General features: G+C 47.0%; 1 protein-coding gene across 1 annotated transcript; it reads right to left on the bottom strand.

Moving 5' to 3' along the window:
- Nucleotides 1–803: 803 nt before the first annotated feature.
- Nucleotides 804–13682, bottom strand: TLR5 (toll like receptor 5). The gene is made up of 4 exons (XM_004375953.3): nucleotides 13589–13682; nucleotides 9509–9739; nucleotides 6225–6343; nucleotides 804–4961 (listed from the first exon to the last, which is right to left on the bottom strand). Exon 4 carries the CDS (start codon nucleotides 4955–4957, stop codon nucleotides 2381–2383), a length of 2577 nt encoding a protein of 858 aa, XP_004376010.1. The 5' UTR covers nucleotides 4958–4961; nucleotides 6225–6343; nucleotides 9509–9739; nucleotides 13589–13682; the 3' UTR covers nucleotides 804–2380.
- Nucleotides 13683–16002: the final 2320 nt, after the last annotated feature.

Genomic DNA, 16002 nt, shown 5'->3' with positions numbered 1-16002 from the left:
AAAACAAAGAAACAAACAAACAAAAAAACCCCAAAACAAAACAAGAAAAAAGAAATGCCCCCAGGGATGTCCCTGTGCATCTGCGCAGAGTAAGGGAGTAGTTTCCAAGCCGCGTGGTACTGCCTGACTTGAAGGGGCTCCCAAGCCAAGACAAGAAAAAGAAAACAAACAAATCAAAACAACAAATCAGAGCAAACAAAATATACCAACAAAAAAGCCCCGGGGGTCCCATCAGCATGGTGGCATTGGCCGGGAAGCAGCTTCACAGTCAAGCTGTGTTTCGCAGCCTTTCAGGAAGAAGCAAAGATGGCACACGGAGCCAGGTATTTGAGAGAAAGGAGGGGGAGGTGGTGAGAGGTAAGGAAGAAATCTAAACAAGTGGAAAAAAGCAACACCAGCAGCCAACGAAAGGCACTCAGGGAGCCGGCCAGTGCGGGGGGTGGAATCCAGGCGACATTGGGGTAAAGCTGGTGCTTTCCACCCAAGAGACTGTGGCTGCAGGAAGCAGAGGAGGCTAAGTGGGAGTGCAGTAGGGTGGGAGGTGGGAAAGCCTATATTGCTGGTTACCAATTGTTCTGTCTCCTGCAGGAAGCTCCGTGAAGGTGCTTTCTCATACCCCCGTTCGCAGATCTCCAATAGGAGTCCAAGATGGCAGATCCATGCTGCGGTAGCTGATAGGGGACCTCTGCATGTATCTCTCCTCACTCTCTGTACAGTTTCTTATTCCATTTGGTGCTTGGCTGCATTCTTTATCTCTTCATTAGATGCTTAGGGTTTCAGGATTGACGTGCAACTCTGTTTGACTTAGTTTTTCTGATCTTTGCCGTGGAGCGACAGCGTGGTGCTTCTGACTATAGTGCCATGTTGCCCAGAAGTTCTACATTTTCTTAACGTTTTTATGGAAAAACATTTCAATATTTTTTTTAAAAGATTAAAAACTGGAATAGAACACTATACATATATTAAGATAAAAAATTCAACTTCAAAAAAATTGTAACTGCTTCCAAAAGGTTCCTAAATATGTGTGCATGTTCATGGCCTTTAGGGGAAATTTAAGCGAAAGATCTGAGAAGCCCTGACACTGTTGACCCATTTAATTTTCACAGTAACTCTATGAGGTAGACATCATTATCTCCACAGATGAGAAAACTAAAGCACAGCCAGGGCAAGTAACTTGCTTGACGTCACCCAGCTAACAAGCAGCAAAATCAGAGCTCAAACGCTCAAACTAGAATCTGGATCCAAAGTCCATGCTCGTTCCATAACAGGCTGAGTGATTGATAAATGAGAAGTGGTGTGAAAGAAAGCTGAAATGGTAGGTGGGTGCAAATTCTCGGAAGGTCTGACTGCCAGGCTGAAACAAAGGTGGCATGCAAAACAATGTTCATGGCCCATGTTGTTGAGGAGCAAGCTCTGCTCTGACCTTAGGAGCTGACAGTAAGAGTATGCTCCGGCTACAACAGATCTAGCTATTCGCATCCCATTGAGGGCATTGTTGGTAGAATTCTCGTCTTCCGTGTGGGAGGCTCAGGTTCTATTTCCAGTCAGTGCACCTTATGCGCAGTCACCACCTGTCTGTCAGTGGACACTTGTGTGTTGCTATGATACTGAACAGGTTTCAGTGGAGCTTCCAGACTAAGAGATGGACTAGAAAGAAAGGTCTGGAGATCTTCGTCTGAAAATTGGCCAATGAAAACCCTATGGATTACAATGCAACATTGTCCAATCTACAATCGATCACGGGGATGGTGCAGGACCTGAGCATTTCATTTTGTTGTGCATGGGGTCATCACATGTTGGGCTGACCTGACGACAACTAACAACAATAATTCTCGTCCCAGTTTCTTTGGGACTACCTCTTATCCCTGAGATTGAGCTTGTCCTGCACCCAAGGACGGCATTGCTCTTATGCAGAGGATCCCAAGGCCAAGGCAGGTAACGTGCTTCTCTTTCTGTCTGCTTTCTACGTTGTGTTGTTCTGCAGAGTCCAGAGAGCTCAGACTCATTGGCCAGCCCATTCATCACCTGAATGCTGGAGAAATATGTCAGCCATCTGTAATGTCTCCCAAGGTGCCCTTCCCACAACAAGGAGACATCCTATACCTGATACAACGGGACAGAACAGTATTATTGGGTCTGACAGGAAATCAATGGCGAGTGGGAACCTCTGAATCCTTAGCCGACTTCCTCAGGGCAGTTGCATGTTCTAGATCTATTATTTTCCATTTGGAGGTCAGTGAGACGAAACATTGTGTTGATATGAAAATCAAGAGATTTATGTTGTTTTCCTGGTAGAAAAAAGAAGCCCAAAATGGTGACTTAGTGCAAATACGAAGTGAATTATTTGTGGCTTGAGATAAGTTGAAAGCTGCCCCTTTGACTAGGAGTTTGTTGTTACAGTTTGCAACGCAACACTATTGTCTCTCTTCTTTTCCTTTTCTTTCTTGAGTATTTGTTGAGAGAGTTTATTGAGGAACCAGTCAACATCCTGAAGATCCTCAGGCCACCTCAAGTACTGCCGGTTCTGCATGAACCCTCTGATGGGCTGGTGTTTCATCAGCTGGTACTGGGACAGGGAGCCCACCACCACCATGATGAGGACACTGTTGAGGTCGGATAAGCACCTGCCTTGGGCGTAACTGAAGGCTTCAAGGCACCACCCGTCTTGCAGGAAATGCCTGCTCACAAGGCAAACAATCTTTCGGCTGCTCCAGATGGCATCCTGGATGTTGATGATGTGGTTTTCCCCTGGAACAAAGTCCCTTTCTTCAAAGCACAGGCTAAATCTGTTTTGGTCGCTGTACTGAACATCCAGGCACTTGAGCAAAGCGTTCTGCACCCATTCAAAGTCTTTGCTACTGAAGCACAAGTAGGCGTCATATTTGTACGTATCGGCTTCCAGGCCCTGGCGGTGGTCCTTGAACACCAGTCTCTGGGCTCTCTTATAACAGAGGAAACAAAACCCCCGGAACTTCGTGACTATGAGGACGGTCATAAGGAAGAGCATCAACATCACAGTGAAAAAGACGAAAAGGGAAAACTTTAGGGACTGTAAGGCTTCCTCTTCATCACACCCCTCCATGGAAACAGAGTAGAGGGAGACCCCAGAGACCGCCTCAGGCAACATGCAGTATATGTCTTTAGGAGACCCAAGTAGAGTGACATTTGTCTGATTGAGCCAATTGATAAAAGCGCTAAGTTCACACTCACAGAAGAAATTGTTATTTGTTATGTCCACAGCACTAAGTGATGCAAATAAACTGGGATCAGGAGACAGGAGCTGGTTCCTGGATACATCTAGGATCTTTAAATTAGCAGGTAAATCACCAGGAGAAAGAACCATCAGCCTGTTGGAGCCGAGATAGAGCTCCCTCAATGCAATCAGATCACTAAATACTCCTGGTGGAAGGAAATTTAGGTAGTTACTATTCAAAAACAGTACTTGGAGGTGAGACAGTCCCTTAAAAATGTCCCAACAGAACCCAGTTTCCCAGGCAAGTTGCAGCATATTTTCTCCAAGGAAAAGTTGTTCTAAGCTGAGATTCTGTGCAGGGGTATGTCTTTGGCTACAAGAGGAAAGGCGATTTTGGTTTAAAATGAGAATTTGAAGATGAGGCACTTGGAGAAGGAAGTAGAGATCAGCCAGATTTTCTAGTCTATTCTCGGATAATTGGATGAAGTCGGATGTTAGGTTTATGTTTGGTAAAGTTACTAGTTTATTGCCACCCAAGAAGATATTAGGAATGCTTGGAATAAAATAAATTGTTTTAAGAGCGTTATCCCGGAGATCTAAGGTATATAAATTTTCCAGGAGTTTGAATGTTTGGTCCTGAATGATCCCAATGTGGTTGTTTTGCAGATCAATATACCTTACCTTTGGTAGTCCATTGAAATTAGAATTATAAAGTTCCCCCAGAAGGTTATATGACAGATTGAGAACTTGGAGGCTGTCAAGTCCATAAAAGGCCCCCTCTACAATCTTGTTAATCTTGTTATGGGCAAGGTTCAGAAGTTTCAACTCCTTGAGGGTCTCAAAGAGCCGGAAGTTCAAGGAGAAGATAAACCCATGTGAGAGGTCCAGGCGTACCAGTGAGCTCCTGGCTAGGCCAGCAAACGTGTTCTGGTCAGGGTTTTTGATGTTATGGAAGCCAAACCCAGAACCCATAATGTGGTGGTCAAGAACCAAGGAGAAAATCTGGCTTCCACTGATGGCATTGCTAAAGTTTTCTGTGATGTCCACTGTCCAGCCATTATCAGAAACATCTAGGGTTTCCAGGGATATGTTTCTGAATGGGTTCATGCACTTTCCCCAGTCCACTGAGACTCTGCTGTACAGGTTATTAGTTGCAAGGCTAAAGAAGGACAGCGTTTTCCCTTGGAGGGGCTTGAGCTCATCCTCACATACAACGGATATTTGGTTGAAGGAAAAGTCTATGGATTTCAAGGAATTCAGCTCCCGGAATGAAGGATGAAGGTGAAGGCTACGAATCCGATTTTTGGACAAGTCCAGGCGAGTTAAGGATTCTAAATTTCTGAAATAACCATCTTTTACTACAGCATCTGAAAGACCACAGAAAAACAATCTAAGCTCAAATAGATGGGGTAGTCCCTGAAACGCATCTGGATGCAAGAAGTGTATCTGACTTTTGCCCAGATCCAAGATGCGAAGATTGGGCAAGTTTCTGAAGGCTTCTTTGTCAATAGTGAATGGCGTAAACTGGGTCCCAAGTTCTAGCAGCTGCAGCTGCTCCAGGAAGGGGAATGACGTGGAAGTGACTGTCCTGATATAGTTGAAGCTCAGCAGGAGTCTCTCAGTGCTGTTGGGGACCTGGGGAACCGTGGTGAGGTTGCAGAAACGGTATAAGGCTATCCCACGATCAAAGGAGCAGGAAGAAATTCCAAACACAGGAATGGCCATAAGCACCACTCCAAAGAGAAGTTCAAGGTGGTCTCCCATGGTCCTATGGAGAAGAAGGAGAAAGAAAACACAGGCGTCGGAGCTCAAGGTATTGCATATGGGTCCTTAGAACTTGGGGCTTCCTCTATGATGTGCCTGCTCCCTCAGGCTCCTTTGTTCCTCTGACCCCATGGATGTGGCTGTTGGCAGAAATCGCCTGGTATAGACAAAGCTGTTCTTGCTCTCTTTCTGGCAAACACTTACATTGCACTATTCTATGTTCCCCAGGTGACACAAATGGTTTGCGTTCATCTACTAAGCTAAGGGTTGGTGGTTAGAACGCATCCAGTAGTGCTGCAGAAGAAAAGCCTGGCGATCTGCTTCCATAAAGATTACGGCCAAGAAAACCCAATGGAGCAGCTCTACTCTGTAACCCATGGGGTCGCCATGAGTGAGAATGGATCTGATGGCAAAGGGTTTGGGTTTGGTTTAGGCACTATTCTAGGTACTTTAAAAACATGATCTCATTTAATCTTTATAATAACCTATGTTTGTTTATCCATTAGTTATTTCACTTACTCATTTAAGATTTGCAAAGGAAGTTGGAGACAACAGCAGAAAGAGACACTTTTTTGCAACACCATATTCAGGGGCCCAGCCCAGCCCACAGAAGGCTCAGCATTGTTTCTGATAACTCCACTGATTTTTTCCCTCTAACCTGCCTGAGTTACTAGCCCGGCTCAGTTCATCCATCCTGACCCCATACACAGTACATCTCATCGTGCATAAATGGGGTATTTTATGTCATCTCCACAAAGAATCACATTTCATCAGCTTAACACAAATGTCCATCTGTCTGTCTGTTGGCTGTACTCTGGTAGCTTGAGTGTTGCCGTGATGCTGAAAGCTACGCCTCCAATATTTCAAGCACCACGCGCGGAGCACTTTCCCGTTGTGCCACCAGGGCTCCTTAGACAACGTGGTAGTAGGTCTTCAACATTTTTATGTCACAGACTTCTTTGAGAATCTGATGATAGCTCTGAACTCTTGCCCTCCAAAAACACACATGTGCATCACAAACCTAATTTTCTATCCAATGTCGGGTTGAGAAGCCCTAGATTACGTTAAACCACCACCGTGTTCTGTGTTCTACAACAGGTGTTGGCAAGCTGTCTCTGTAGAGGCTAGAAGGTAAATATTCCAGATTTTGCAGGCCAAGTACCACAGCTTGCCAACCTCTGCTCTAGAAGAAAAGTGAGTAGAAACTTGGAGATCATCACTGAGGACGTTCCATGACTGTACGATACACGTTCTGATATTGCCTCACCAGTATTTGCAGGAAAGAACTAACTTGGTCCCAGGATGCTGACAGTTTTACAGCTGTAGTTTTTTCCAAACCCCAGAATGGACTGGATTCTCATCTTATGCAGCCAGACAGAAAAATCCCTGCAGAAACATGGAGTGAAAAAAGCTCTGAATAACAGAGTTAAATTTTCATGTTTCAATTCTGTCTTTTAATGGAATTTTCAGTAATCCAAACACTCTGCCGTCACGCTGATTCCAACTCATCATGACCCTATAGGACAGAGTAGAACTGCCCCATAGGGTTTCCAAGGCTGTAATCTTTACGGAAGCAGACTGCCACATCTTTCCCCCTCAGAGCGGCTGGTGGGTTCGAACTGCCGACCTTTCAGTTAGCAGCAGAGCACTTAACCACTGAGCCACCAGGGCTCCTTGACTTCTCAGTGCTGGCCCCTAAATGTATACACTGAAGTAGGTAGGCTTGACCTTGAATTTGTGGTAATAATTAGTGAAAAAGAGCCCTGAAACAACATATACTCCAAGACACTGTATTTTCAAGCCCATGATTTGTTACACTGTCAAGTTAATCCCCGACTTACAGTGACCCCAAGCTCATTGAGATCGGACCTTTGTGATCCCATAGGGTTTTCATTGGCCAGGCCTTTCTTCTTAGTCTTAGTCGGGAAGCTCCACTGAACCCTGTTCAGCATCACAGCAACACTGACAGACAGGTGGTGACTGTGCATGAGGTAGGTTGGCCAGGAATTGCACCTGGGTCTCCCACATGGAAGGTGAGAACTCTGTCACTGAACCACCACTGCCCCCACAAGCCCATAACAGGGAAGCCGAAATTAAACAAGAGGCAGATAAAGCCAGCTGAACAAGGAGATTTTAAAGAAAATTATTTGGGCTTATGTAGTATTTGTTGTGTTACAAACACACTATGCAGACCTATTTTCTAATGCAATACAGGAAGACATGATATAACTACATTTTGTGTCTCTGAAGCCGACCTCTGTGGGTCAAATGCCAGGACAGGTGAGCTGGAAGGAGCTAGGTGAGCTGGCAGGAGCCTGGAGGGGCAGCTCATGGAGACAGAAGCTGGGAGGATGGGCCATGGGAGCCTGAAGCCTACATGGCTTGGAGTAAATACAGATGAGCCCTGGTATCGGGCAAATCTAATACAGAGGTGAGAACCAGCAGTGAAGCTGTTCTAGACCCAATCAATCCCAGAAAGTCCAGAGTCCGAGTGTGGGGTCCAGGCAGCGAGAGAGCAGACGGGGATCAGATGGACATGGACAAAAGGGGGATCCGAGAGACAAGACTAAGCGACCAAAAACCTGAGCCCTACATGGGTTGAAACTGGGAGGGAACAAGAGGGGTGAGTGTGGCGAGGAGGGCCCAGAAGAAGCCTGTACAGCTGTGGGCCACTGGCTTCTCCTGAGGTTCGGGTCTTTGGACATAAAGGTGCAGAGAGCAGCTTCGGACTCCATCACGAGCAGTACACCAACCCAGCAGGTGTCAGGAGTCGAGTTCTCTGAGGCAGTGGGCAGAGGGAGACACGGTAGTGACTGTAGCTAAGAGCGGGTAGTGCGCTCCTAAATCATTACTAAAAGGATAATAAAGAGCAAATGTACAATTACTTGTATGTTTAGATCTGCTATAAGGTGACTATTACGGATGGAATTGTGTCCCCCTAAAATATGTATGGGCTCAGGCATAACAGCGATTGTGAGGATGGCGCAGGATAGGCCAGTGTTTTGTTCTGTTGTACATGGGGTTGCTATGAGTTGGAACCGACTCGACAGCACCTAACAACAACAACAAAATATATACTGAAATCCTGGCCCTTATACCTGTAAATGGAGTCCCTGGGTGGCGCAACCACTGAAGTGCTTGGCTACTATCAAAAGGTTGGCAGTCTGAACCTGTCCAGAGGAGCCTTGGAAGAAAGGCCTGGAGATCTGCTTCTGAAATGTCACAGCCATGAAAACCCTATAGAGCAGTTCTATTCTGAAACACTTGGGGTTGCTTAGAGTCAAAATTGACTTGATGGCAACTGGTTTGGTTTTGGTTTTGATATACCTGTAAATATGTTCGTGTTTGGAAAGAGGGTTTTTCTCTGTTAATTAGATATTACCCGAGTAGGGTGGGTTATAAAGAGCAGAATGGACACAGAGGCACACACAGGGAGAAGAAGAAGACAGATGATGGAGACATATATCTACAAGGATTGCTGGCAGCTACTAGAAGCCGACTTGAAGCACTTACTGATGAAGATCAAAGACCACAGCCTTCAGTATGGATTACACCTCAACATACAGAAAACAAAAATCCTCACAACTGCACCAATAAGCAACATCATGATAAACAGAGAGAAGACTGAAGTTGTCAAGGATTTCATTTTACTTGGATCCACAATCAACGCCCGTGGAAGCAGCAGTTAAGAAATCAAACAATGTATTGCATTGGGCAGATCTGCTGCAAATGATCTCTTTAAACTGTTAAAAAGCAAAGCTGTCACTCTGGGGACTAAGGTACACCTGACCCAAGCCATGATATTTTCAATCACCTCATATGCATGTGAAAGCTGGACAATGAGTAAGGAATATGGAAAGAATTGATGCCTTTGAATTGTGGTGTTGGTGAAGAATCCTGAATATTCCATGGACTGCCAGAAGAATGAACAAGTCTGTCTTGGAAGAAGTACAGCCAGAATGCTCCTTGGAAGCAAGGATGGTGAGACTTTGTCTCATATACTTTGGACATGTTCTCCGGAGGGACCAGTCCCTGGAGAAGAACATCATGCTTGGTAAAGTAGCAGGTCAGGGAAAAAGAGGAAGACCTTCAGTGAGATGGATTGACACAGTGGCTGCAACAATGGGCTCAAATATAGCAACGATTGTGAGGATGGTGCAGGACTGGGCAGTGTTTCGTTTCTGTTGTACACAGGGTCACTATGAGTTGGAACTGACTCAACAGAACCTAACAACAACACTGGAGCTGAAGCAGATAAGGAAGGACCTCTCCCTACAGCCACACCCTGAATTTGGACTTCTAGCCTCCTGAACTGTGAGAAAGTAAATTTCTGTTCTTTAAAGCCACCCACCTGCAGTATTTCTGTTATGGCACCACTAGCTAACTGAGAGGGTGACATGTGCAAAATGGCACCATAAAAACCACAGGGCTTCTGGGAAAAATGGGGTGGAGACACAACCCTCGGAAACTTCATCAGATGCACAGAAAAAAAGTTTTAGCCATGTGAAATGGTTAAGAAATACATAAATATAACAAATAGGGCACATTTACCTTGAGAAAGACCTGACGTTTGCTTGTGGAAGTGGGCGTCAGAACGGTGCAGCTTGTAAGTTATCGTGAAGTGGTGGAAGGAGGGTTATCTGAGATCCCTGAGTGGAAAGTTCTATCACCAGACGCAGATGGGGTGGCTCATAACACACGTGGAGAATTGAGGCAGCTGGTAGATACTTGCGATGCAATCTGTGTATTCTCACGTGGCTTGGTTTAGTGGGGTGCAGTTTTCTGTATTTACATGTAGGAAATTGCACATAAGCCAATGTGAAATTCATGTCCCCTTATTATATCAATGGAATTCCTGAGAAGTATAAACGGTTAACCTGTTCAGCTGCTAACTGAAAGGTTGGAGGTTCATGTCCACCCAGGGTGCCTTGGAAGAAAGGCCTGGCAATGCACTTCTGAAAAATCAGCCATCAAAAACCTATGAAGCACAGTTCTACTCTGATACACATGGGGCCTGCATGCGTCAGAACTGACTCAACGGCAACTGGTTGTTTTTAATATGTCAATATTTTTCCCTGATACGTATCAATATTGTTCCCTAATGCATCAATCACAGTGGAACAAATTCACGCTTACAAAACAAACATCAGAGCAGAATGGACTGTATCTAAGTCGAGACCTACAGTTGAAATGAAGAGGAGGGAAGATGCAGGTTCTCTGTACCATTCTACCCTCTGTGTCTCTGATCTCCACGTGACAGGTGCAGACAGACCGTGGTAGAGTTTGGACGACCCACAGGATTGGTGGGGGAGTCAGCCCTGGGGGCCAGTGTGGACTCAGGCCCCAAAGAGCTCGGTGACTCGGGCAGAGGATTTCACCTCTGCAGGCTCACGTGTCGGTGACCGACTGAACGAGACTGGCTATCAGCCTGGCTACATGTTAGAATCAGCTGGGCAGCCTGGAGAACAGAAATGCCCAGGCTTTCCACACACCATTCAATCCGAATCTCTGCAGGGTGGGGCTTTATTTTTAACAAGTGTGTCAATTTTATTCACACTCACATTTGAAAATCACTGGGGCAAACCACTGGTTCTCGAACTTGGCCATATATTGGAAGCACCTGGGGACTTCAAAAAACTACTGATGCCTAGATCCCATCCGAGAGTCTGATTTGGCTGGTCTTGGGAAGATCTTAGGTATCAGAAGGGTTTTTTTTTGGTAGCTGTTTAATAGTTCTTTTGTCTTTTTAAATTACTGTTATTACTCATGGAGCCCTGGTGGCGCAGTGGTTAACTGTTCAGCTGCTAACCAAAAAGTTGGCAGTTTGAATCCCCCAGGCACTCCTTGGAAGTTCTATGGGGCAGTTCTACTGTGTCCTACAGGGTCGCTATGAGTCAGAATTGACTTGATGGCAACGGGTTTGGTGGTTTGGTTATTATTCATTTTTCTTCTTTTGTAAATTGTAAAATACGCATAATACAAAATTCTCCATTTTAGCCACTTTTAAGTGCACAAATCCGTGGCATTAATTGTATCCACAATGTTGTGCAACCGTCGTCACTACACTGTTTGTCTCCAAAGGGCATCAGGAGTTTTTTTTTTTTTAATTTTATTATTATTATTGTTGTTGTTGTAGTTTAAATGAAGTTTACATTTCAAGTTAGTCCCCCATACAAAAATTTATACATACATTGCTATGTGACCCTAATTGCTCTCCCCATACTGTGACAGCACACTCCTGCTTTCCACCCCGATTCCCCATGTCCATTCACCCAGCTCTTAACCCTCTCTGCTTTCCCATCTCACCTCCGGACAGAAGCTGCCTGTTTAGTCTCTTGTATCTACTTGAGCTAAGAGGTACACTCCTCATGAGTATCACTTTATGTCCCACAGTCCAGTCCAATCCCTGTCTGAAGAGTTGGCCTTGGAAATTGTTTTAGTTCTTGGCTGATAGAGAATCCAGGGGCCATGCTTTCTGGGGTTCCTCCAGTCTCAGTCAGACCATTAAGACTGGTCTTCTTACTAGAATTTGAGTTCTGCACCCCATCTTTCTCCTGCTCCATCAGGGACTCTCTGTTGTGTTCCCTGTCAGGGCGGTCATTGGTGGTACCCGGGTACCATCTAGTTCTTCTGGTCTCAGGCTGATGAAGTCTCTGGTTTATGTGGCCCTTTCTGTCTCTTGGGCTAATACTTTCCTTGCGTCTTTGGTGTTCTTCATTCTCCTTTACTCCAGGTGGTTGGGACCAATTGATGCATCTTAGATGGCCGCTTGCAAGCTTTTAAGACCCCAGAGGGCATCAGGACTTTTTAAATCTCCCCAGGGGATCCCGCTGTGCAGAAATGTTGATCATCTGTTCCTGTGCTGCAGCCCCGACTATATACTGGAACCACCTGGGTACATTAAAGGCCACTGCTGCCTGAGCCTGACTTCCAGAGGTTCAGGTTCCAGAGGCCTGTGGAGCCTGGACATTGCTTCTGATGCAGGTGGTTCTCACGCCATAAATAACCCTCCAACTCAAAACCCAGTGACAGTCTTAGAGGAAGGAGAGCAGGTCAGAACGTGCAGACTGCTGTTGCATATTGGGTTTTTAGGAGTCCCTGGGTACTACAAGCTGTTAACTGAAAGATTGGAGCTTTGAGTCCACTCAGAGTCACCTCGGAAGAAAGGCCTGGCAATCTGCTTCTGAAAAACCAGCCCCTGAAAACCCTATGGAGCACAGCTCTACTCTGACACACATGGGGTTGCCAGAAGTCGGCATCAACTTGACGACAACTGGTTTGGTTTAACTTGTAGGCAGAGCTTTAAGAGGGGCGGGCAGGAAAAGCACAATCAGGCCTCAATACTCTTGCCAAGCACTGTTAATTAATATAATGAGACCGGGGAAAGGAGTCAGTATCCCTTTCACGTGAGTTGAATTCATTTCGCTTGAATCCCGGCCATTAGCTGAGCAGGTTCCCTTTCTTGACTTAATTGCCTGGACAGCAGAGCCGCTCGCTTAGGCTTGGGTGACTCATGAGCCACGGTGTCTCTGAGGCAAACAGACAAGACAAGGCTGCCCTGCCAGAGCACCTCTGCTCCTGGCCACCACACTTAGCCTGTGAGTCCCTCTGGCTGGGGCCAGGGCTACTCCTGTGCTAATTTCATAATTGGCTCTTCACCAATACTGCTAGTCAGGGGCTCCTTGGTGGGACCCAGGATTCTGAGCTCAACCCCAGCTGGCTGCAAGGCTGAAGAGAGAGCCTTATCCCAGTAGATAGTGGGACCAGTGCTGCCAGAGCGCCGAGCATGGAGGGCTCCTTCTCTGGGGAAAACACTCCATTCATTGACAAATGGGTGCCTGGGAGAGTTTTTCGGAAGTTCACAGAGCAATCAAAATCCTGGACTGGTTTCAAACATGGGTGTGGAATGTGTGTTGAGCCTAGGAGCCCTGGTGGTGCAAAGGTTAAACACTTGACTGCTAACTGAGGCTGGTGATTCCAACCCACTCAGTGGCTTCTCGGGAGAAAGACCTGGCGATCTACTTCCATAAAGATTACAGCCAAGAAAACCCTATAGGGCAGTTCTACTCTGTCACGTGGGGTCGCTCTGAGTCAGAATCAGCTCAACAGGGCCCAACAATAACAAGGAAAGCTCAAAGGCAGTGGGCAAAGTGAGTTCCTCACAGGGGGTCTCCAGGTACATCTTTAGATGCATAGGATGGAATTCCATGGGAACAAGGCACCAAACGGGGCCATATTAAAGCCCCAAACCTTACTAGAACCACAGTCCCTTCTGCCCGGGAAACTGTATTACCATTACCTCAGAGTTTGCTCCCAGATACTATTCTAGCTTCCTTCATAAACCACCATGACTTGAAGCCTCTTCTGAAGTTATTTCTTTTTCATTCAGCACCCTTTGTCCAGTGGTGACCCCTGCTGTATGTCTGTCTGTCCTGGATGTAACTCTCCCGAGGGTGAGCTCCCGCTATGCGCCAATCTCGGTGCTAGATGTTGAGGAGTCCCTGTCCTCCAGAGGGTACAGTCTCTAAGGACTCGGAGTGGAGGTTCCCAAAGTTGTCCCTGGACAAACAGCATCAGCGTCACCTGGGTCTCGTCAGCAATGCAAACTCTCAGGCCCCACCCCAGACCTACTTGATCAGAAGCTCTGGAGTTGGGGCCCAGCAGTCTGTTTTAACAAGCCCTCTGGGTGATTCTGATGCACACTCAAGTTCTCAAGTTTGAGTCTGGAAGAGAGACAGAAATATATAACAATAATCAGAATACCATACAGAAGGCCACCTTAGTCTATGAGCGTATCCCCATCCAGCTCTGAGCTTCCTCCCTTCACTCATCCTTCTAATCCTCTGTAGGCATTATTGTTATCCTGATTTTACAGATGAGGAAACTAAGGCCCAGAGAAGTTAAGTAACTTACTTAAGACCACACAGCTGTCACTCCTACCTGCTGCCCTCTAAGCCTAGCACCTCTGGGCATGACTGCACAAGTTCAGTATGGGGGCCCTGCTCCAGCCCAGCTCTGCCAGCGTTTTCTGCTCTTGTGATCACTTCCCTCTATCACCAAGGGCTTTGGCCCTGATAGCCAGCCCTCCTCTTCTTCTCTAGCCTGCCGTCATCCCAGATGATGTCATCCCCATCCCTGCAGAGGGTTAGCCTCTCAGCCTGTCACGGATGGAATTGCGTCCCTCAAAAATACGTGAATCAGTTTGGCTAGGCCATGATTCCCAGTATTACGGGACTGTCCACCATTTTGTCATCTCGTGTGATTTTCCCATGTGTTGTAAATCCTACCTCTATGATGCTAATGAGGTGGGATAGTTGGCAGTTATGTTAATGAGGCAGGACTCAATCTACAAGATTGGACTGTGTCTTCAGCCAATCTCTTTCGAGATATAAAAGAGAGAAGCGAGCAGAGAGACAAGGAGACCTCATACCACCAAGAAAGCTGCACCGGGAGCGGTGCGCGTTCTTTGGACCCGGGGTTCCTGCACTGAGAAGCTCCTAGACCAGGGGAAGATTGATGACAAGGACCTTTCTCCAGAACCGACACAGAAAGCCTTCCCCTGGAGCTGACACACTGAATTTGGACTTCTAGCCTGCTAGACTGTGAGAGAATAAACTTCTGTTTGTTAAAGCCGTCCACTTGTGGTATTTCTGTTACAGCAGCATTCGAAGACTAACATACAGCCCCTTGTCCTCTCCAGCTTCCATGGATGGTCCACCTGACCCCGAAGTCACTCACTCCCAGGACTGCTCCTCCTCTGAAATGTTGAGCTCTTCTCTCCTGTCAGCACTACCTTGCTCCTTCCAGCTCTCTCATGTCCCTGCTTCACTACACCAACTCTCTGACCCCCCATCATTTCCTTTCCTGCCCTTTAAACCCATCAGCCTCCTTACACATCTCCACAATTCTAGACCCCACGGGCCTTCCCTTTAAACCCTCCTGTCAATACCTTCAGCTCTCCTGCCTCCTGTTCTTCTATCCCATCTGCCAACACCAGCTGCCTGCCTTCCGCATGCCTACACCTGTTGCTGAGCTCTGTCAGCACAAGCCCCACACTGCACATTGGTATTCACAAAGACGGGCAGTCCCCAGTCACACCATGCCTCAACACGACTTGGCAATCCTTTGGCATGTCCCAAGTCTGCTCCCTCGCCTATTCCCTCAAGTGGGATTCCAAACCTTCCCCAGGCTCCCCTCACTCCCATCCCACCCTCGCCCAGGCCCTCTCAGAAGCAGTTGACCTTGTTTCCTATTTGGAGAAGAGACTGAAGGTCCAGCTCCTGACCAGGAGTGTGCTGCTGCCCTCTGCTGGCCAGTCAGGCAGGCTCACTGTGTGGACGGCAACGCCCACGAGCAGCACTCCAGGCCCCTCCAGGCCACTCTGGGCCAACATCCCGCAGTGCCCCTGGGAGGTGGGCTCTGGGGGTCACACGGGTGTGGTGAGTCCCCAGGCAGCTCACACTCGGGCTAGAGCAGAGAGGGGGGCTGACTAGTGCAAATGTGAGTGCCAAAGGTGCCCCGTGGCCAGAAGGCACAGGCGGGCAGCTCATCGCCCACAGCCTCCTCAGACCCATCCCATGCTTGAGCAGCAACAGTCGTTGGCATTGTCTGTGAGCATCAGGACTAACACGGCAGGTAAAAGCCTGACACCTGACCACTGTTCTCCATAGAGGAATCAGAAAACTCAGCCCACTGGGTTCCAGTGCACTGGTGTGATCTCAGGAGAACGGCTTATTACTTACTGATGCTCAGGGGTCTTATCAGGGTCTGTTTGCATCTCTCGGTGTTTATGACCCTCTAATACAAAGCATGTCTATTAAGTCTAGCCCAGTGAGAAATTTCCCTTTTATCATGGCGGCCCTGTATGTGTCAGAGTAGAACTGCTCCATAGGGTTTTCAATGGCTGATTTTTTGGAAGTAGATCGCCAGGCCTTTCCTCTGAGGCACCTGTGGGTGGACTTGAACCTCCAACCTTTCAGTCAGCAGTTGAGCACTTAACCATTTGCACCACCCAAGGTCTCCATTAGCAGTGTACTTGCAGGGGG

Source organism: Trichechus manatus, unplaced genomic scaffold (genome assembly GCF_000243295.1).
Source record: "Trichechus manatus latirostris isolate Lorelei unplaced genomic scaffold, TriManLat1.0 scaffold00039, whole genome shotgun sequence".
Lineage (NCBI taxonomy): Eukaryota > Metazoa > Chordata > Mammalia > Sirenia > Trichechidae > Trichechus > Trichechus manatus.
The sequence above is the reverse complement of the archived record's forward strand: the minus strand, read 5'-3'. Positions and strand labels throughout refer to the sequence as shown.

Excerpts from the sequence above, each read along its gene's own strand:
- TLR5 (XM_004375953.3), bottom strand. The coding sequence starts at position 4,957 with ATGGGAGACCACCTTGAACTTCTCTTTGGAGTGGTGCTTATGGCCATT.